General features: G+C 40.7%; 8 protein-coding genes across 8 annotated transcripts; 5 read left to right on the top strand and 3 right to left on the bottom strand.

Moving 5' to 3' along the window:
- Positions 1-118: 118 nt before the first annotated feature.
- On the top strand, positions 119-6,278 carry VTP21DRAFT_4056 (uncharacterized protein; the record flags this gene model as incomplete). The annotated part of the gene is made up of 7 exons (XM_069394425.1): positions 119-473; positions 546-1,073; positions 1,917-2,921; positions 2,983-3,371; positions 3,439-4,121; positions 4,202-5,113; positions 5,204-6,278. 7 exons carry the CDS (start codon positions 119-121, stop codon positions 6,276-6,278), a joined length of 4,947 nt encoding a protein of 1,648 aa, XP_069248935.1.
- An 821-nt stretch (positions 6,279-7,099) lies between these two features.
- On the bottom strand, positions 7,100-9,294 carry VTP21DRAFT_4057 (uncharacterized protein; the record flags this gene model as incomplete). The annotated part of the gene is made up of 11 exons (XM_069394426.1): positions 7,100-7,221; positions 7,286-7,337; positions 7,410-7,646; positions 7,709-7,868; positions 7,925-7,971; positions 8,054-8,203; positions 8,270-8,602; positions 8,673-8,693; positions 8,758-8,846; positions 8,909-8,981; positions 9,058-9,294. The coding sequence occupies 11 exons, from the start codon at positions 9,292-9,294 to the stop codon at positions 7,100-7,102; spliced, it is 1,521 nt and encodes a 506-aa protein (XP_069248936.1).
- Positions 9,295-9,754: 460 nt separating this feature from the next.
- On the top strand, positions 9,755-10,594 carry VTP21DRAFT_4058 (uncharacterized protein; the record flags this gene model as incomplete). The annotated part of the gene is made up of 3 exons (XM_069394427.1): positions 9,755-9,785; positions 9,828-10,033; positions 10,139-10,594. 3 exons carry the CDS (start codon positions 9,755-9,757, stop codon positions 10,592-10,594), a joined length of 693 nt encoding a protein of 230 aa, XP_069248937.1.
- Positions 10,595-10,640: 46 nt separating this feature from the next.
- Positions 10,641-11,425, top strand: VTP21DRAFT_4059 (uncharacterized protein; the record flags this gene model as incomplete). The annotated part of the gene is made up of 3 exons (XM_069394428.1): positions 10,641-10,657; positions 10,849-11,139; positions 11,215-11,425. The coding sequence occupies 3 exons, from the start codon at positions 10,641-10,643 to the stop codon at positions 11,423-11,425; spliced, it is 519 nt and encodes a 172-aa protein (XP_069248938.1).
- Positions 11,426-11,559: 134 nt separating this feature from the next.
- Positions 11,560-12,036, top strand: VTP21DRAFT_4060 (uncharacterized protein; the record flags this gene model as incomplete). The annotated part of the gene is made up of 1 exon (XM_069394430.1): positions 11,560-12,036. The coding sequence occupies one exon, from the start codon at positions 11,560-11,562 to the stop codon at positions 12,034-12,036; it is 477 nt and encodes a 158-aa protein (XP_069248939.1).
- Positions 12,037-13,420: 1,384 nt separating this feature from the next.
- On the bottom strand, positions 13,421-14,290 carry VTP21DRAFT_4061 (uncharacterized protein; the record flags this gene model as incomplete). Its single annotated transcript, XM_069394431.1, has 1 exon — positions 13,421-14,290. The coding sequence occupies one exon, from the start codon at positions 14,288-14,290 to the stop codon at positions 13,421-13,423; it is 870 nt and encodes a 289-aa protein (XP_069248940.1).
- A 1,185-nt stretch (positions 14,291-15,475) lies between these two features.
- On the bottom strand, positions 15,476-16,770 carry VTP21DRAFT_4062 (uncharacterized protein; the record flags this gene model as incomplete). Its single annotated transcript, XM_069394432.1, has 6 exons — positions 15,476-15,931; positions 16,000-16,084; positions 16,160-16,200; positions 16,283-16,465; positions 16,527-16,594; positions 16,653-16,770. The coding sequence occupies 6 exons, from the start codon at positions 16,768-16,770 to the stop codon at positions 15,476-15,478; spliced, it is 951 nt and encodes a 316-aa protein (XP_069248941.1).
- A 3,279-nt stretch (positions 16,771-20,049) lies between these two features.
- VTP21DRAFT_4063 (uncharacterized protein) lies at positions 20,050-20,480 on the top strand (the record flags this gene model as incomplete). Its single annotated transcript, XM_069394433.1, has 2 exons — positions 20,050-20,401; positions 20,470-20,480. 2 exons carry the CDS (start codon positions 20,050-20,052, stop codon positions 20,478-20,480), a joined length of 363 nt encoding a protein of 120 aa, XP_069248942.1.
- Positions 20,481-20,494: the final 14 nt, after the last annotated feature.

The raw sequence follows: 20,494 nt of genomic DNA on the forward strand, positions 1-20,494 counted from the left end.
AACTGCTCTCGCCCATTTAATCTTTTGCTGCATTTCTGACCTAAAGGGCGCCCTTCTTCCCTTAATTTACTGTTCCATTGCGGTCCCTAGATAGAGTTTTATATTTGACTATACCGAGATGTCGCATGAAGGGACGCCGCTACTTAATTCGGGGAAGGGGCATATTTCTCCTGTCCATGTCAACAAGCGAGAAACCCTAGGCTATTTGCTTATGGCTTGCAGCGCAATCTGCTTCTCAGCAATGACGTTACTAGTGAAGCTCTCTTCTCAAAACTTCAGCTCGATGGAGATAGTGTTCTTCCGGTCCCTGGCGCAAATGTTGTTGGGCTTTCTGGGATGTAGTTGCTTCAAACTGCATCCTTTTGGAAAGAAAAGATTAAGGAATCTGATATTTTTCCGGGCGTTGGCGGGGAGTGTTGCGCTAGCTCTCTTCTTTTACACGATATCTACTTTACCCGTTTCTGTTGCTACAGGTAAAATTGCTTATGTCCTTTGAAGGATCCTTTGGAGGAAGTAGTTGATTCATTGATATTCTTCGCATACAGTTATCTATTTCCTGTGTCCTATCTTTACCTCCATACTTGCCCGCGTTGTTTTGGGCGAGGAATTTTCTTTTTTCAACATTTGTGCAGCACTTCTTGCTTTCACCGGAGTTGTTCTAATCTCTTATGCACGGTCATCTGCAAAGGATAATGATCTCTCGCCTATGCAAATGTTCCCCGTGATATGCGGCCTCCTCGGCGCTATGTTAGCTTCTGTTGCTTCCGTCATTGTTCGAAAGGCTGGAACCGACGTGCACTTTTTGGTTCATGTGTCCAACTTTGGAATCATTAGCACGATATTTTCCTTTGTTGGGATGCTCTTATCTGGCTTCGTTATGCCTAGGGGCAGCGATTGGTTTTTGCTGGCGTCGGTCGGACTGCTTGCATTCCTCGGCCAATGCCAATGGAATTACGGATTGCAGTTGGCGCCCGCTGGCCCCGCAACCGTCTTTGGGGTTACTCAGGTGGTGTACGCTTTCATGATTGATATATTCTTCTTTAAAGAAATACCCACCTTCCTCAGTCTGTGCGGTGCGGTCTTGATTGTTTTCAGCACTGTCGGGATTGCCGCGCGACATTGGAAAAAAAAAAGATTGACGCGATGCTGGATGCCGCTAGGATTCAATTGTTTTGATTCCAAAAATATAGAGATCGATTTATGTGTGTATATTCTATCACGAACCTATTTTACTACTTATATAAACCTAATAAAGTATCCTATTTATTATGATTCATTATGCTAATGGAATTTAATTCATAAGATGTCATATTGAAATCGTTCATGAATGGGATAGCTCAGGTCGCCAAAGTGTTTTTGACCGAACCTTGTATGTTTTTCGAACGAAGCTTCGTTTTACACGATAATGATAGCAAAGTTTAGAGCTTTCACTTTGATTTTGTCTCTATTTAATATTATTTGCAATCACTTCTATCTGAACACGATATCGAAAGAAGCTCTCCTCTTGAGTAAATTTGGATTGCAAATCAAGAGCAAAATGAAATTTAATCCTTGAAGTCTTTCAATTGGGTAACCTTTTTTCCACAACTTCTTAGATTTCAATTTATTATCCCAATATCCCAATATCCCAATAACGCCAGATTGTTAACTTTATCTTAGCATTATTGTTCCATGACTTGTATCTTAGGGTGGTGACTTGGAGAAAAGTAGTCATCGTTGTGGCATGAAAGTTAATAGTATCTTGCAAATACGATATATCGATGAGATGATATTTCACCACAAAAACAAACCTGGCAACCTAACCTAATTTTTCCCTATATATACATATTTTGACATTATCACTCACCATTGATCCAGCGTTATGCAAGTCATATTAGAGGAACTTGGAAGTTCATTTGTATATAACGTATTACTAGAGACACTGCAAGCCGGAAATGTTGTTAACAGTAAAATACAACTTGGCAAACGGCAGGTTGATGATCCTGGTGAACCCCCGAGAAAACGAACCATGATCGAAGGCCGAAAACAGGACCCGGGAATTCCTTCGCAGCTGGAACGATCTGAGCTTCTTTGTGAAATCATTCGTGTCAATTTTTGTAATATCGAGCAAGCTGAGAATAGCGTGTGGTCAGATCTCTGCGCCTATTTGATACAGCTAGATCTCGAGACTATATGTCTACCAGTACAGTCGAGTTATGATTCCGATGAGCAGCAAGCAGTTGTAACGGTCAAAAATCTAGAAGGAGAAACACTGGCGGAAAGGATAGCTCAAATAGCAGTAGATTCCACCTGGATCAGCTTACAAAACAAATATTTAGGAAAGCGAGTTAAAGGGCGAAGTGGACATTTGTGTGAAGCAATTGGAAAATTACAAGAGAATGGGATTTGTCGATTAAACAATTGGCTAATCTTCAACGTTAATAAAATCAGTAGCGAGATCAGCATGCATTTGGAGTCAGAAGTGTATATCGATGGAGGTGTAGTAAGCTCAAGTGTCATGTCAGATATTGCTACATTTCGAATGCAGGATCTCTTCTATTTCCTTTTTCCATATGATATTCACCCTACTACCTATGCTAACGAGATCGAAGGTGCTGCGATAAGGAGTTTGTATGATGCACTTCAACCCAAACGTTTCCACGATGTATCGTCGACATTTGAACTACCACACTTCAATACAACATTGATGCCATTTCAACACGATAGTGTACTATGGATGCTTCGACGTGAGGGCGCCAGTATCAGCAAGAATAGCAAATTTTGCAAAGGGAATAACGGAAATTGGCTCTCAGAGGAGAGGCTTCCCCCTTGTTGGGAGAGGATAGGCTCGTCTCCAGAGCCCTTACTGGTAAATCGATTAACTGGCGCAGTGTGCAGAGATATTCCAAGTGCTTACGAAATGTATCAGCCCGTCAGAGGAGGTACGATTCAATTCCTTTAACTTAAAATGAGTTGTTAAAAACTTATCAATAATTTACACAGGTATTTTGGCAGAGGAAGTGGGACTGGGCAAAACAGTTGAAATTCTGGCACTCACTCTCCTTCATCCTCCTGACAAGCGGACTAAAGACGCACATCCTATTGGCGGTACCCTTATCATCTGTCCTCCTAATCTGGTTTGGCAATGGATTTCAGAAATTGGCAAGCATGCTCCAACTCTGCGCACTTTTGTATATTCTCGTGAAAACTCGAAGGACATAACTCCACAAAGTTTGTGCGAATATGATATCGTCTTAACTACATACGCAACCCTCCAAAAAGAGTTTCATTACCGCGAGAAAAAAGAGCGTCCTCGTCGGCATGCGGAAAAATATGAATGGAAGTTGAGTCCACTGCTATCGGTGAAATGGTGGAGGACCTGTCTAGACGAAGTATGTAGAGTTATATGTTTTCTGATAAGTTAATTAGAGCCAGGTTTCTAAACAAAAAATGTTATAGGCACAAATGGTTGACCGAACTACAGCACAAACTGCACAGCTCGCCCATATGATTCCACGATTCCACGCGTGGTGTGTTACTGGAACTCCTTGCAAGCAATCACTCGATGATTTGCACGGATTGTTTTATTTTTTGGACATATACCCACTCAATAACGTACAGGCTTGGAATAGTTTGGCTTTGCCTGTAAACCGCCACATTCTTGTACAATGTCTCCGGCCAATTTTTAACCGGAACACAAAGGCTATGGTACGGGATCAACTCTTCATACCACCCCAACACCATGACACTCTATGGCTTAAGTTAACTAAAATTGAGAGGCGCTATTACGACGATCTTTGCGAGTTGTTCAACCGTGAGGTGGATATCGATGGCCTGGACAATTGTGATTGGAGAGTATCCGGAAATGGGGTTGATCAGACTGAAAGTGAGTGGTTAAACTCGTCAAAAGCCAAATTGCGCAGCTGGCTACGGCGCTTAAGACAGGCCTGCTGTCATCCGCAAATTGGAGTCGAAAGCCGGAATATCCTCGGTACTGGATACGACTTACAGACGCTTGATAAAGTACTCAAAGCAATGTATCGTCAGACCATGAGCCAACTCTATGCACTTGAGAGATCGCTTTATTATACCAAGTGGAAGCGCGGCTTTGCTTTCGAAAAGTCCGAGCAATTTCAAGAAGCGTAAGTCGACCGGCTATTCTTCGCCTTCCCCATTATCCTTCTACGTATCGCTAATTGAGATGGAATAATATATACTGTAGACTTGCCATCTATCTGTCGATTCTAGTTCCTATTCATCAGCGAATTACTGAATTAACGGAGCAAAAGGACACGCAGCCCAACACTCCTAACACCCCCAGCGTCAACGCAGAGCCCGACCAAGGCACACCCTCAGCAGAGAGTGCAGCCATGGAGGTGGATGCCATGCGTCTACACGACTGGTTGCTTTTGGAACATCAAGTGACATTTTTCGCCGCCAATGTTAACCATCAATTGAAGAATGAAGAGGAGGAAACTAAATATTACGATAAGGCGGAAGAAATTCGTAGAACTATCTTGCGAGCAGCTGAACAACGAGCCAACCAATTTATCGGCAAGATCAACCCGGAGTTTGACCATGATATTACTGCATCCTTTGCTGAACATGCCGCCGGTCTTCTGTCGTGGGATATAATTGAACGTGCGGATGATCTGTCGGAGTTGTTGAATTCTCAGGCCATAATTCTTCAAGATTGGCGCTCCCACATTATCGATGGGTTGGGATCGAGGCTAGTCGAGAGAGAGGGTGACGCGACTGGGGAGGAATACCAAAAATCTCTCGAGATACAGGAAGAGCTGGAAATATACCTGGATGTGTACAGCAAAGCATTGGCCGATCGAAGGCGACTCATTGAGGGTTATGCTAGTTATATTGTTCGTGAAGAACCCGTTTCAACTCGGGCGAGGCAATTCTTGACGGAGCCCGAGTTGGCTCTCAATGAGAAAAAGAAGGAGCTCAACAACGAGCGTCTCAAATTTGTGAAATCAATCTCGTTTTCCACTTTGTTAGCACAACTCGCTGTCCAGAAAACAAAAGCACTACGTCTCGAAGAGGAGGAAATAATTCGTATTGAGGAACAGCGACTCAGACGGGAAATGAAGAACCAAAAGGCAATATTGGCCAAGCTTGAAAAGTAAAGCATTCTTTTACTATCCCTCCCCCCAAAAATAGTTGCAATAAATTTATGAAGCATTTGCTCAATTAACCCTTTTTTTTTTCATAGGGAGAGTACCAATTTTGGAAACATTTTTAATGCGCGAGTCGCCTATTATCGGCAATTGCAAGATATTTCTGACACAGTTACAAATCCAGAATTCAAGGACCCGTTAGAAGCACAACAGAAGCTGCTTTCTGAAGAAATCAAGATCGAAAAGGAAGTACACCAACTCATACCTAGGCGGCGGTATCTCGAATCTCTTATGGAAGAAGAGGCTAAGGATAAATCACTCACCTGTATCATTTGTCGGTGTGAATACTCTTCTGGATATATGACCGCCTGTGGTCATCGCTATTGCGAAGATTGCACTGAGCGCTGGCTTTTTGTTCGCAAAAGATGTGCCATGTGTGCCAAAATGGTTGGACGCAAAGACGTGTGGAAAATAGCATGTCGTGAATATACCCCCACTCACCGTGAACCTCCAGCCAGCGAGCTATCGTCCCAGCAGTTACTTGCAAGCCTCAGTGTTATCGAGATCAATGGTGGATATGGGACCAAAATCGATACCCTGGTGCGGCATCTTAAATATATTCAACAGCAAGATCCGGGTGCGAAATCACTAGTGTTTTCGCAATGGTCACGGCTCCTGAGTTATATTTGCATCGCGCTTGGAAACAACAACATCCAATACGTATTATTGGAGCGTCAACAAAACCGCCATGCTTCTGCGGTGGAAAAATTCATGAGCGACCCTAACACCCACGTGATGTGCTTACATTCCATGAGCCAGTCCAGTGGCCTTACATTGATAGATGCGCGCTACATCATATTTTTTGAGCCCTTGGTGAATATGGGTTTGGAGCAGCAGGCCATCGGTCGAGTGCATCGAATTGGTCAGACTAAAGAGACTTTTGTTTGGTGGTACGTAGTTGAAGACAGTATTGAGGATCGCGTATACCGCTTGCACCAATGGAAGAAGAACAAGGCGCTGAACAAAATCGAGGGGACACAGCTAACCGAACCTGAAGAAGAAGAAGTGCCTCAGACTACTGTCGCAAGGGTAGAGAAGAATGGCCTAGGGGAGCTGGTGTTGGATGAGGATTTGAGATTTTGCTTCTCTCGAAAACTAGAAGTAAAATGAGTGTGGTTAAATCATTGGCCATAACCAAAGTAGAGTGAACTTCGAGCAGGGATTTTCCCCTCTTTATTGCAGTTTATGATTCTTCTAATTATAGCATGGTCCTTTGCATATCGAAAATTTGCCTTTGTATATTTTGTGGTTTAGAGATCGATCAACGAACTTAAATGTATATTTGATTCTTATTAGCCAATGTAATATGACGATGATGTAACTAACTAGCATAAAGTGTGAGGAAAAAGAGTCATCTATAGAGATTGCACGCGATACGAAAATCTCCATCTCGATATGTTTGCCTTCAGGGAACAGGAAATGGAGAGAGGTTTTGTATGATGCTCCTATTAAGCTCTAAACGAATATCAATAAATTGGCCATTTGGAATATTAATTAAACCAGAAATACACATATCAAACTCCCGATTATAAAAGGATTTGTGTTTTAGAGGAAATACATAATGAAAGTCAAGTTATTTTGGACAAAAAAATTCAACACTGCCACCAGCATTCACTACATCAGCACCCGTTGGGAATTTCACTTTAAAGTTTGATATATTTCTATTTTGTAACTGAAAATAGAGCACGTATTAGCTTATCTTCATTGATTAAGCTTGTTATTCGATGTTAGTCCTATTAATAACTTTCGCTATATTTGAGAGGATTCTGGTTACAAGTACTCTTATTGACCAAAAATAAGAGATTATACAATTGCACACTGAGGGGGGATTGTTAATAAAAACTCACACTTTTCCAAAACATTTTTACAAATTAATATTGGTTGATGATATTCTTTCGTGTATAAAAATCTATGGTAAGTGCTGATCCATCCTAGGCACGCTTTTCAAATTGTATTAAAAGATCTTTCAGACGTAGTATGCCGAGCATGCCATTAATTTGTAATCCATTTGCATGGGGCGAGTTGGCAGACAGCCTCCAGCTATAGTTGCGCACTAGTATTTTGAAATACAAGATTAAGCCGATAGTGTATTATATTAAGGATTGAATGGTACTCACATAGCATGGAGAGCACTACACGCTGTTCCGTTAGCGAAAATTGCATGCCGATCTGTTTATCAACAAGAATGAAAAAAATGCCATTTTTCCTTGAGCTGAATATATGAGTCTATTGCAAACATACACAAATACGCGAGCCTCCCCCAAATGGCATCCATGCCTCTCGCGGCGGGTTGTTTTCAGGGTAGAATCTCTCAGGCCAGAATTTTTGGGGATCTTTCCAGTATTTAGTGGAGTGGTGAAGGGCATATATGTCGGCAAAGAGTTGGGTTCCCTTGGGCATAGTAACTCCATCAATGTCAATTGGTTCTTCCACAACCCTAGGCCCCGCGCTGGCAGCGGGAGGATGAATACGAAGCGTCTTTGGATGAAAAAGCTTAAGGATCTCAGCTACAATGAAGGAATACAAGAAGAAATACACACCTCCTTGATAATGCAATCAATATACTTCATATTCCGGCAGTCCTCAATGCTGGGAATTTTCATGGGATTCGAGCCGCCAAGGATGCGATCGACCTCTTGCCGGGCGAGCTCTTGTATTTCGGGAAAGATAGCAAGGTAATAGATAGCGACAGAAAGCGACCTGATCAAAGGCCATAGTTAATGATTAGCTTCAACCTTGGTGATATTTCTATATACCCTTGAGTTGTGTCATGACCAGCAAGGAAGAAGACCATCAGATTGTTCTGTAAGTCAATATTAATAGTTGAGCACATTTATAGCTATCACTTGGTACTTGGACGTTGTGATACTAGGGTAGGAGATTACCTTGATATCTTCCGTAGTCCATCCACTCTCACTGTCAGTGGATATTGCCTCTATCATCAGCGTCAGCATGTCCTTGTGTTGATCTTTTTCTTCTTTGTAGAGGCCGTTTTGGATCTCTTTCCTTCTACTCTCGATAATACCCAGAATTAGCTAATTAGAAACGATACACTAATTATTTAACGAGGTCAAATCGATTGAAAAGCAGATCCATTTTACCTTATTAAAGCCTGCAAGTGATTGAATGGCATCCCTGTCGAATAGAGAAATAATTGGCTCGGCCTTAGGAAATAAAGCGCGAAATGGATTTGATAAACCATCAACGGTACGGTGATAGAATTTGCAGTAATCATTGTCCGGGTTTTTCAGAGCGTTGAAGTTGAATCTGAAAAGTACTCTCCCCAGGGCATCCAGAGTGAGTCTTCGCATGAGTGCAGGGATGTCGACAGCATCTGCACGAGAGTTAGCGGAATCGATATACTCAAAAAGTTCGTGCACACATTCTCCGAATATTTGTGTAGGTATTGTATGCCGGAAAGCGGGATTAAGTACCTATAGCGAACATGGACGAAGGTTAGATAATTCTGGTTCGATGTGAAAAAGTAAGAAGGTTGCAAAATGCCTTTCTGTGGCGTTTCCATTCCTAAATTATGTAAAACTATCAAATAATCTGAATAAATTGATAACAGAAAAAGATGAAGGTGTACCTCTCCGTTGCTCACGGCAATATTCTCCGCGCCAAAGAAATCGGTAACATATTTACCCTGGGTCGAGGTCTTGACCTTAGGAATAATATCTAGCGAAGAACTTTGTTGATGTATAATTTGAATATTAAATAGCTTTGGGATGAAAACATACCTGTGCGGGACATGAATATCTTGATGTATGCTGGATCACTAAGGAATACACTCCATTTTCCAATGATCCATAGCTATAACAAAGAATAGGCCCTTCGTTATTATTTTTGTTTTTATTTTTGTTGAAATTGAAAAAGACAGTCAACTCACCGAGGCCATGCCTCTTTTTTCAAGAGCAGGTATCATATATTTCTTACTGATCGACTCAATGGACTCCGAGCGAAACAGCGAGTTTAAGAATGGCAGCGTAGGTACTTTTGGAATACTACGTAAGGGACGGGGCGCGACTAGCAAACCCACAATTGCATGAATCCCAGCAATGCCAAGAATCACTGCGACGCTGAGTGCGCCTTTCCACAAAAAATCGAGGGGAATATTGGTGAGCATGTCTCTGGATAAAGTAGTGAACCTTCTGAGCAATTGACTGCCTTTTAATATATTCCACTCATCCGGGAACGACCCCGACTAGCAAAAAGAATCTCAGCCAATCAGAGAGTAGAGACCAGCTATAAGTTGCGGCACTGACTCGTAGCGGAAAGTAGTTTTGGGTGCAATGTTTGTCGAATTAGCCTTCACAGGCTCGGCCAATGCCCTTTAGGCATCGAGCCCAAGGTTCTCTCTCCGGATATCTGCTCCTTCGGAGCCCAAAAAGAGCTTTATTCATTGTAATGGAAAAATAATAAAATATCAAAATATAAACTTTAAGTCTAAACTGGTTAAATATTTGTATAACCAAAAATAACTCGAAAAAAAAATAATATAAAGATGGCGTCAGCTATTCTTGTTCTCTAGCTTTGAGAGGCCTTCGAAACGATCTTTGACAGACTGGACCAACTAGAGCAACGATATGAACGTAGATAAAACAGGAATGCTCAGCAGTACGAGGACAAAATAGAAAACTCACTCTGACAATGATCCAGAAGAGGAAGCAGAAGCAGAAAAGTTGGTTTCCGCCATTGAAGCACGCGAGGCTGGAGTATACGATTTAAAAGAAAGTGCCAGACACCTCTTTCCAGAAGACTCCACCTTCTCACTCTTATCAAGCAGATTAGCAAAGCGCCTCATCCATAAGAAACCACCCCCAAGGGGGAGGCTACCTCCAAAGTCCAAAGCTGGAGAACTTCTGGTAACATCATATCTCAAAAGTAGTGCTACTACTGGACGTCTACCTTGCAGAAATTCAAAAAGACATCCTGGGACTCGCAAGACCGTTATTACTCTTTCTCAATAGAATGGACTCGGACCAAGGAAAATCGACCCTAAAGACCTCGCAGTCACCCTTGTAGATACAATCTACCTCATCCTACATATGGCCGCAAAGATTAAAGTGGAGCGTCGATCTAGGATCGCAAAAGAGACCAAACTCTTGCATGGCATCGCCCGGGGTGCAAAATTTACGTACGGTCGAGCTCAGGAGCCGACCTTTTTGGAGAGGGTTTTATTAGCGAGGTTATTGAACAGTAAAGAGCGGCAATACTCTTCGACCAAGCACACAGATCAAGAACCTCAGAGCAGATCCAACTACAAAGGCAGAAGACAGTGTAACAGTGGAACACAGGGAATAGGTTCACAGGGGCTGAGGAACCCCAGAAACCAGCGTTATGACAACAACTCCATTACCAACTACAACAATACACCGAGCAATCCAACAAACACGAGCTCGACTCAAACGATCCCCGGGAATTAGGGGTAAGCATCCCTCCGGTTGGAAGAACACAGCACTTCGCCTAAAAATGGAAGAAACTCATTGGTAAGAGCTGGAGCACAATGTCTATTCAAGAGGGGGTAAGAATACAATTTGAAAAATTACCACCCGAAGAACCAGTAAGTCAATTCCACCTATCCAACAACGACCTACAGGCATTAGATAAAGTAGTGAAAGAATTCATAAAAGACGACGTAATAGAAGGTGTGTCAAAAAGCAACCGGCTTTCTGTCCAGCCACTTCCTAAACGAGAAAAAAACAAAAATCCTGGCACTCCTGGATCTTCGACGGATCAATCAATACGTGCAATACCAACCTTTCAAAATGGAGGGGCTGCCGACCATACAGGACATGATCCAACCGAGGGATTATCTAATCATTGTCGACCTGAGCAATGCTTACCTAACACAACCGATCCACCCTAAGAGCAGGCCATACCCCTCGTTCAAATATCAAGGGGAGACATGCTCATACGAAGCAATGCTGTTCGGTCTAGCTTCAGCCCCACGAATTTTCTCAAAGCCAATGTAAGACTTGTTAGAGCTATTAAGGAAACAAGGATTTCGCCTAACATATTATCTCGACGACACAACCATGGATAGCACAAGCTCTGAATCTAACAATCAAACCACCAGTGATCCTCGATCTACAACACCTGAAATCCCCAAAGGCGCTCCCACGACAGTCAGCACAAGTGATCGCATGGAAATTGTCAGGCATGCACTCAAAGCAAAAGGAGTTCCTGAGAAGGCAAGTGAACTCACCTCCAAGGCAGAAAGGGCAACTACTGGAAAACATTACACTTCAGCGTAGAAAAAATTCTCATCATGGCGCAAAACGAACGATAGAGATCCGTGCAGGTGCGACTTACCTAAGGCCGCAATGTTCTTTGCGGAAATAAGTGAGAAATACAAGTCTACCGATCAGCGATCTCTAGAACGTGGCAGATGCCCCACTCAGAAACAGCACCCATGACAGATCAATCAATGATCAAGGCAATAATCAAAGGAGCAAAAGAAGTGGCGCCCCGATCAGGGAGAAATCAGCCATTTTGGAACGTCCAGAGGGTAGTAGAAAAAATAGCAACGATTTCAACTAATCGTGAGACTCCATTGGCACGCCTAGGACTAAAAACAGCTATTCTATTAGCACTAACAACTATCTGGAGATCAAGGTCTGACCTCGCGAGAATACCACCGAAGAGAGTGCAATTCATTATCAAGGATGATGGCACACCAACATCAAAGCAAATTACCACCATAAAACCCAAGGAAGTAATGGAAAAGATCATAAAACTCCATGCATTCATAGAAGTTGCAGAGCTATGTCCCGCGCCAGAGAGATTTCACTCAGATACGATAGCTACCCGACTTTCTTCATCACAGCTCGCAAACCTCCAGCTCCTGCAACTGGGGATACTGTAACATGATGCATCACAGATATGCTTTCCGAATGTGGTATCCTAACAACAGCCCACTCAACCACAAGCACCTCATCATCCTATGCCTTTATGCCTTAGCGCAGGGCACGCCGCTAGAATCTATACTGAAAGCAGCTAACTGGACCTCAGCAACAACATTCGGACGCTTCTATTACAGAGCTGAGGGATAACCTACCGACGAAACATCATCCAGGGAGAGAATCTTGGGCTTGATGCCTAAAGGGCATTGGCCAAGCCTGTGAAGGCTCCTAAGGCAAATTCCCCTTGGGCGAGAACCCAAAGGGAATTCGCCTTAATGGCTCTAACACGTCTTTCATTATTTTTGAGAAAATTCGTGGGGCTGAAGCTAGACCGAACGGCATCGCTTTGTATGAGTATGTCTCCCCTCGATATTTGAACGAGGGGTATGGCCTGCTATTAGGGTGGATCGGTTGTGTTAGATAAGCTGGATGCCCACCCACCACGACACCAGATATTGCACGGATTCGCAGGATTTCTCAAAGCTAGAGAACAAGAATAGCTGACGCCAAACTTATATAATTTATTTTTTTTTCGAATTATTTTTAGTTATACAAAAATCTAACCAATATAGACTTAAGTTTATATTTTTAATATTTTATAATTATTCCATGACTATGAATAAAGCACGTTTTGGGCTCCGAAGGAGCAGACACCATCCAGAGAGAGAAGGTTAGGTACTTTTGGAATACTACGTAAGGGACGGGGCGCGACTAGCAAACCCACAATTGCATGAATCCCAGCAATGCCAAGAATCACTGCGACGCTGAGTGCGCCTTTCCACAAAAAATCGAGGGGAATATTGGTGAGCATGTCTCTGGATAAAGTAGTGAACCTTCTGAGCAATTGACTGCCTTTTAATATATTCCACTCATCCGGGAACGACCCCGACTAGCAAAAAGAATCTCAGCCAATCAGAGAGTAGAGACCAGCTATAAGTTGCGGCACTGACTCATAGTGCCAAGTAGATTTAGGTACAATGTAAGTCGAATTTCTTGGGTGGCTTTTACGTTAGATTTGAAAGAATTGGAATTACGTCATAGTGGGATTTCGAAGACATATTTTCCACGCAATTTCTACCGTAGTTAATAAAATTCAGTACACATTGGATTATACATATTTATGCTTAGAAGCGCTCCAAAACGAAAAAATTCAAAAGCTGAGTATGAGCACTTGATATCTAGCGACAATTATTTTGTCTGTAATATGCTCAATGCAGTCCTATATTTATTGACACCATATGTCTTGTGAACTGAAGCAGAAATAAGTGTTTACATACATATACAATATGTGTATACATTTTAATTTTTAAAATATTAATTGTGATTATCTCATAGTTATATCTCAAGCTACAATTTTCCTTGCCCAGGATTTGGAAGAGCTTTAGTCAAACTTTGCTGAAGTAATTTAAGCAATTGAACTAACGGGCCTTGAGCTTGATTGTTCATATCTGTTTGCTGCATAGAAGGCATCTGGGTAGCCTGAGAGGATTGAGATGCACTCTGAGTAGCGGAAGCTTGAGAAGAGGATTGTGCTGGACCTGAAGACTGGGAAGCTTGAGTAGGAGCCCCAGATTGCGAGGAGGATTGAGTTTGTTGTCCCATTTGACCAGAAGATTGAGTAGCTTGAGCAGAAGCCCCAGATTGCGAGGAGGCTTGAGTTTGTTGTCCCATTTGACCAGAAGATTGAGTAGCTTGAGCAGAAGCCCCAGATTGCGAGGAGGATTGAGTTTGTTGTCCCATTTGACCAGAAGATTGAGTAGCTTGAGCAGAAGCTCCAGACTGCGAGGAGGATTGAGTTTGTTGTCCCATTTGACCAGAAGATTGAGTAGCTTGCGCAGAAGTTCCAGGCTGTGGCTGTGATGCAGATGAGGTTTGAGCAGAAGATTCAGTTGGACTAGTTGATGGAGATTGAGCGGCGGAACCTGCCTGGGCAAAAGGCATTGCTTGATCGGAAGGAGAGGATTGAGGAGCAGACGAAGCCTGGCTGGGAGAGGACGCCTGGTTTTGAGACTGATTCTGGGGAGAAGATGATGGGCTTTGACTAGAAGAAGCCTGTGAGGGAGATGCAGATTGAGAAGAAGAATCTGTCTGACTGGGGGACGAGGCCTGAGAGAGCCCTTGATTTAAAGGGGACCCAAAGAAAAATGGGGACGCGTCGGATAGAGTGTAGATGCAGAAAATAAAAACGAGATAAATTAAGCCAAAAGCGCACTTCATGTCGGTTATTCAAAGTTTATGTATGTATGTATGTAATGTTTATACTACAAATACGCGCTAAAGGAATGTCCCCTTTAAATATTGATCTTGTATGGCAAATCCTACTCCCTCCTGATTCCTGCTTTAGTCTAGGCATTTTGTGATAATCGTTAAATCTCGAACTATTTTTTGATACAACCACACCAAAACCTCCAGGGATTCGAATTTCTATTATGTCAATCGCATGTCGTAGCCGCCATTAAAAGTCCTCGAGATGATGTAGAATATCCAACCAAATACTAGTATATTCATTCAAGATAGTGATTTAAATCGATAACGTTTTTCAATAGTGAAAATAAATTCAAATTTCAATAATAGTTGTAATGTAATCAGCATTCTCAATATAGCCCTGTTTCTGGATTTCGGTTTGGAATACTTCCAAATCAGGTAGAGGAGGCTTAAGAAAATCCTGGAATATCCCTGATTAAATTATGACATCGTTGAATTTCACCTACTTTGAATCAATGTTATCTACGTCAAACATTTCATCCATACTTAATCTTTCCTCTCCAAGGAGCTACTGTAAATTCTTGCAAAAAAATATATCAAGAAGTATTCCTAACACACTCGCGTCCTTGAAAAATGATTGATCTTCAATCGAGACCCATATTGAGGAAGTGAAGACCCTTCATTAGGACTGAAGAGGAAATGGATGCGGCGTTGAATTTAAACCAAGATCTGCTTTAGCTGGCATGAATTATTTAGCCACGACTTGAAAAGCTATGAGCAAAGTCATTTTGCGAATTTTCCATTGCATAGTTTGGATAACTTTCTCGATTAGAATTTAGTAGATCTGACATCAAATATCATTTATATATTAATAAATTTTTCTACCAATATATACCTGGTAAAACTAACTTGTGAAAAATATCAATAAGTAGCAGTCGCTTTGATTGTGCTATGCTGATTAAAGAGAATATAGTGAATGAGGTATTATATTCATATAATTTTATCAGAAATTCGACGATGAACTAAATATATGAGCCATAATTCTACCAACTTCTTACTTAAAACTATTGGCACTCAAATATACAAGTGAAATTAAGAGCTAGTCTATCCTAACCATCCAGCAAAATTTGTAATAAAGTTATATATTAGAATATATTTGGGCTCATTTACATATACTCATATACACATAGATATTATCTAGAATTTGCACTCCTGCATTAGGACTTTATCCATGCTTCCTTGCTTTATCCTCACGATACCCTCCTGCACTATACTCGCAACTAGGGTTCCATCCTGTCTGTAAATTCGGCCAAGTACATATCCACGAGCGTTTTTTAGCTTTACAGCCTCTAGCTCTAATAATAACCACTCATCTGCTCTAAATTCTTCGTGAAAATAAAGGGTGTGGTCTAGACTAGTAAGCATTGAGATGTGGGGATCTGTAACAAATGCTACCCCGAGCGGAAGACCTGCTGTAAAAAGGCATTCTTCATCTGAAGCAAATGCTAAAGCACAATGATGCTCTCTGGTGTCATCCGTAAGTTTTTTTCGGGAGCGGAGCCAAAAATATCTATGAGATGCTTTAATTGGAGGAGTTATTAAACCCTCATCCGTGTTAGAGACAATGGCGCGGAATTCAAAGGGCTTAATTTGCTAGAGTACAAAGAGAAATTTAGGTTTAATATACATATGAAGATACTTCTATAAAAGTGATACTCTACGTTTCTAAATCTATCTTTAAGTAAATAACGATGAAACGGAGGACATTTAGCTTGTTCCGAGGTCAGTTTAAATCTCTCTTCTTCACTGCCATCAGATGAAAATGAATGTATCCATTATTCCTTATGTTTTACATAGGAATGTATAAGAGAAATTATTTACCATATAAATGTGTCTGGAGAGGGAACTGATGGCATTGTGTGCTAAAAAATAAAAAAAAGCAAATAAATACATTATTTTAATTAAAAGCTTTCAATTGAATCGATTCATGATGAGTAAATATACTTGGTGATTGAACTCGCTCTTTTCTATCTTAGTAAAGCTACACATTAGTGTAAATACACTACGGCCATTTTGACGTGCATATACTACGCGAGCAGCATAAGTTTTCCCATCGCGTTCCCGATAAACTTCATAGAGGATAGGAATCTCAGAAAGAGCCGGAAGTAGGAAATAGGCATGGAGGCTCTTTAAAGAAGAGTGAAAGCGTCAGTGAAAAATGCGAAAGTCAAAGTGAAAAGCTATTTACATGGGCCTTAAACTCTTTCGTCACAGTTTTATAGGCTGCATTTAGTGATTGAGCAACTATTTGACCACCTGAGGCATCCCGTAATGATAAGAATTCTAAAACCTAATATTTCATATTCTATTTTACCAAAAACTCCCGGTCGAAGTACTTGTGGGTGCGACAAAAGATTTCGGCTTTGGAAGAGATTTTCGCCAGCTTCTTCCAAGTCTATAATATCTAAAATATTCAGCTCTTCAATTTTCATTAAATTTTTTCGAAGAAACGTTAATTCTGTCAATAGTATAAAAAAAGTATAGTAATAGTTTATTTAGTTCTATTCCGATATTTATGTTTTATTTATATGAAATACGTTGATAGACTCCGGTAAAAAGTGTATATTAGGCAAATGTGGTTTCGGAAAATTATAATTTCAAAAACTACGGCTCTCGTTATTCGAAAAATAATCACTAATTTAATTCCGAAGGCTATTTAATGTCGTCATTGCATATCAAAAATTTACCATTTCTAATATTCAAATAGTCCACAAACTTTGTTAACAAATACACGTTTCACGATGTTGAGGCCGATAACACGCGTCGAAATCTCCCCTCCCTCCCAGGAACCTAAGTGCTTTTCAGGCAAATCACAGTTTAGAGGTAAGGAACCTATTGTTCGATATATCTGGGTAGATAAACCAAATAAAGCACACTAAAACCTACCTAATAATAAATCCAAGCATCCAAGCTCTAGCTTATGGGGAAAAAGGGGTTTAGTTCCTCATTGACGAGGATAGGCTACCAGATGACCCGATCAAATTAAATTGCTAAGAGAGCGCTCACGTCCGAGAAGAAAATGAGCGCCCAGTAGGGAAACTGAGTAGCAGGAAGTCTTCCTAAAGAAAGCACACGAGATTCACTACGCACGCGAAACATTATTCCAAAAAAAAAGACTCGGAGAAGGCGGGTGGAACGAATCAGCTCTCCCATTTCGATTGGTAGGAAGAAGTAAGAGCTCTCCGACAGATCAGGTATTACATAGGGGGATGACTGCTAAGGTTCAAAAACGAGTGGCGCGATATATATATTCCCCAAGGTGAATACGAGATAATATAAAGCGATTATTAGATAGAATTCATGCTTCTCTGAGACAATTTCGCATATGTATCCCAAGACAAATACCTATGGATCCCGAAGAGCATTGACCGAAGAGATAAGCTTTTTAATAGAAAAAGGAGTGATAGAACGATTTAAATTACATCAGATTTTCCCGGTGTTGTATAAAACCACTTTGTAATTCCAAAACGGTCTGAGCAGTTGAAACCAGTCGTAGACCTTCGACAGTTAGATCTATCGGCGAAAAGTTCTATATGAAGATCCTTCAGTCGACTATATTGATTCAGAGAATCGCCCCATTCAGCCATCCAAGGGAAATATTTTGAATAGCTAGAGTGGCGGGCAGAAAAACTCAAAAAGCAGAGCAGGAATTCGTTTCTTTCTCTGGCACCATCTGAGACCACTACAATTGATGTGTCGGACAGTGGATGGGGCGCAATATTCGTATCACTTATCATAGGAGGTCCGTGATCAGAAACAGAGAGCCAATATCACATCAACTGCAAGGAGCTCAAGGCAATATAGCTGTGTTTACGCCCCTTTCCAGCCCTCAAAAACACTACTCTCTTGATTCGGACCGAAAAAAATACAGCACTTCCAAAAATACATGAACAAGGTCATGGGGAAGAGGCCTCCCCATGCAACCTCATTTTGACGTGTTTTTAGTTTGGTTTTCTTAGATCGATAAGCCCTAAAGGTTCCTGGGAGGAAGTTCTACGCATATTATTCACGGGTGGAAACTTAGGAGTATTGCATTCTGCAACTCCTTTTCTGAATCTCTCTGACTCCCTTTGCAATATTTCAAGGGGGGAATCCATTTAAACGGAAGTAACCAGCTCAGAACGGCCAAGGAGACATCTTCGAGAGACCCTATTTATAGCTGAAATCAAATTCTAATTAACGTATTTTTCTATAATATAGAAAAATAAATATTATTTATTTTTATTTCTTTGTGTCAGCTCATTTTATCTAATAAATTGGCCACGTTATCATGGAACTTGGATTTTGTCGGCAATCCACGGTCTATACTTATTTAAACCTAGCGTACTTAACGGCTTACGGGAAATGAACAATACTTTATCTTGAAAGCGTTCTTCTAGCTTGTTAAACATCCATTCAACGAAAGCATTTATTTTTTCAACTTTATATTTTATTTTCTTTGAGCCAGTTCTTTATATTCAATAAATCGGTCTCTCCTTCATGGTGAAGTGTGGACTGACAAAGTCCACAGTCAATTTGGATTATTGTCGACGTGTTGTAAATGAATTGACCAGCACAATAGCTTCTGCTTTGGTCACGGCAACCCAACAAAGAGTAATGTGGTCGGTAATAAATTGAAGCTTAACACTATAAAGATAAAACTAAAGTATGATTAAAGATTTTACTACGAATAAACACATTAAATAAGAGAAATAATAAATCCTCCAATGCGACATTGGTTTTTCAGAAAGAATAGCTAAGCACTTGAAAAAGATACACATGGACCTAAGAATAAAGCATTTAGAAACAAAAATTGGCGCATTCTGCGTTCAATGTGTTTTGAGTGAAATCGGATTGTGTCGGAGAGTTGATCAGAAACGGTATCGGTACAATCGGTTGATTTCTACCCTAGTTATAACTCTATAATACCCTTGAGGAAAACCAATTAGGACACTGGAAACTACATGAAAGAAAAATTTAACCAAAATTTGGTTGAAACTAAAAAGATTGAAGTAATAATCTCTAAGTCAGCCAGTAAATATTAAATTTAAGTTATGAAAACATGAGTTCTAATTGCGATCACGTATTTAATATTTGACAATGAAACGAAAGAATTCGCATTTATTCCTATTAATAGTTGTTTACATAGACTGGTTAATAAAATAGACTCTAGACGCATTGCCGCTTTTTTTTTTCTAATGAGTTTATGTCTAGCTATGATCCAATTATAAATAATTGTTGCTGATCACTCGCGCTGATTTTTGATTATCTTTCAAATATTCCCATAAGACAGTATGAATTATTATGAGTTAATTTGTTCTGGTGAAATAAACTCTATGGCAATGTTACTAAAATTAAGTAATCAATTGATATCTACCATGTATAACTAATATAAATTATACATATTAAACCACAATAAAATTATTGTATAAAGCATTAAATTAATATACGCGGGTTCTTTAAAATTATTGTAGAGCAATGTTTATTTCTTCACAAAAGCAGCCAGGGTTAACTTAGGCGTATATATAAGTCAGCTTAGGCACAAATAAAATGAATACAAGTGAAAAATATGTGGCAAAACTGGAAAGCTCGGTAACAAGGGTAAAAGAAAATAATAAGATGCGAAAGAAGAATGGCGCATGAGAGAAGAGTGAAATTGTATTACTATAAAAACATTATAAATAACCCCAATTGTAGTGGACGAGAGCACTATCTGTTACCAAAACAACATTATGAAGGGAATTAAAAGCGCCTTTATCTTTCTTCTTATTTCCGCTCTATGTCTTAGTCAGACGAGTGCATTACCTGCACCAAAATATGAGGAGCCTGCCAAAAGAGACATCAAGGGCATGTTGCAAAACTTTAGACAGTTCCAGGAGATGCTATCGAATGCTATGACATTAGGCAACATGTTTATGGAGCAGGCCATTAAAGAAGAAAAAGCAGGACAAGCTCAAGGTGCGCCAGTCCAGAGTCAGGGAACGAAGCCGCCAGCTAAAAGAGACATCAAGGGCATGTTGCAAAACTTCAGGCAATTTCAAGAGTTTTTATCGAATGCTATGACGTTAGGCAATATGATGATGAGTGAGGCCATCAAAGAAGAAAAAGAAAAACAAGCGTCAGGTGCGCCAGTCCAGAGCCAGGGAAAGAAGCCGCCAGCTAAAAGAGACATCAAGG

Source organism: Calcarisporiella thermophila, assembly GCF_041956535.1.
Source record: "Calcarisporiella thermophila strain CBS 279.70 unplaced genomic scaffold VTP21scaffold_19, whole genome shotgun sequence".
In the NCBI taxonomy this organism is placed as follows: Eukaryota; Fungi; Calcarisporiellomycota; class Calcarisporiellomycetes; order Calcarisporiellales; family Calcarisporiellaceae; genus Calcarisporiella; species Calcarisporiella thermophila.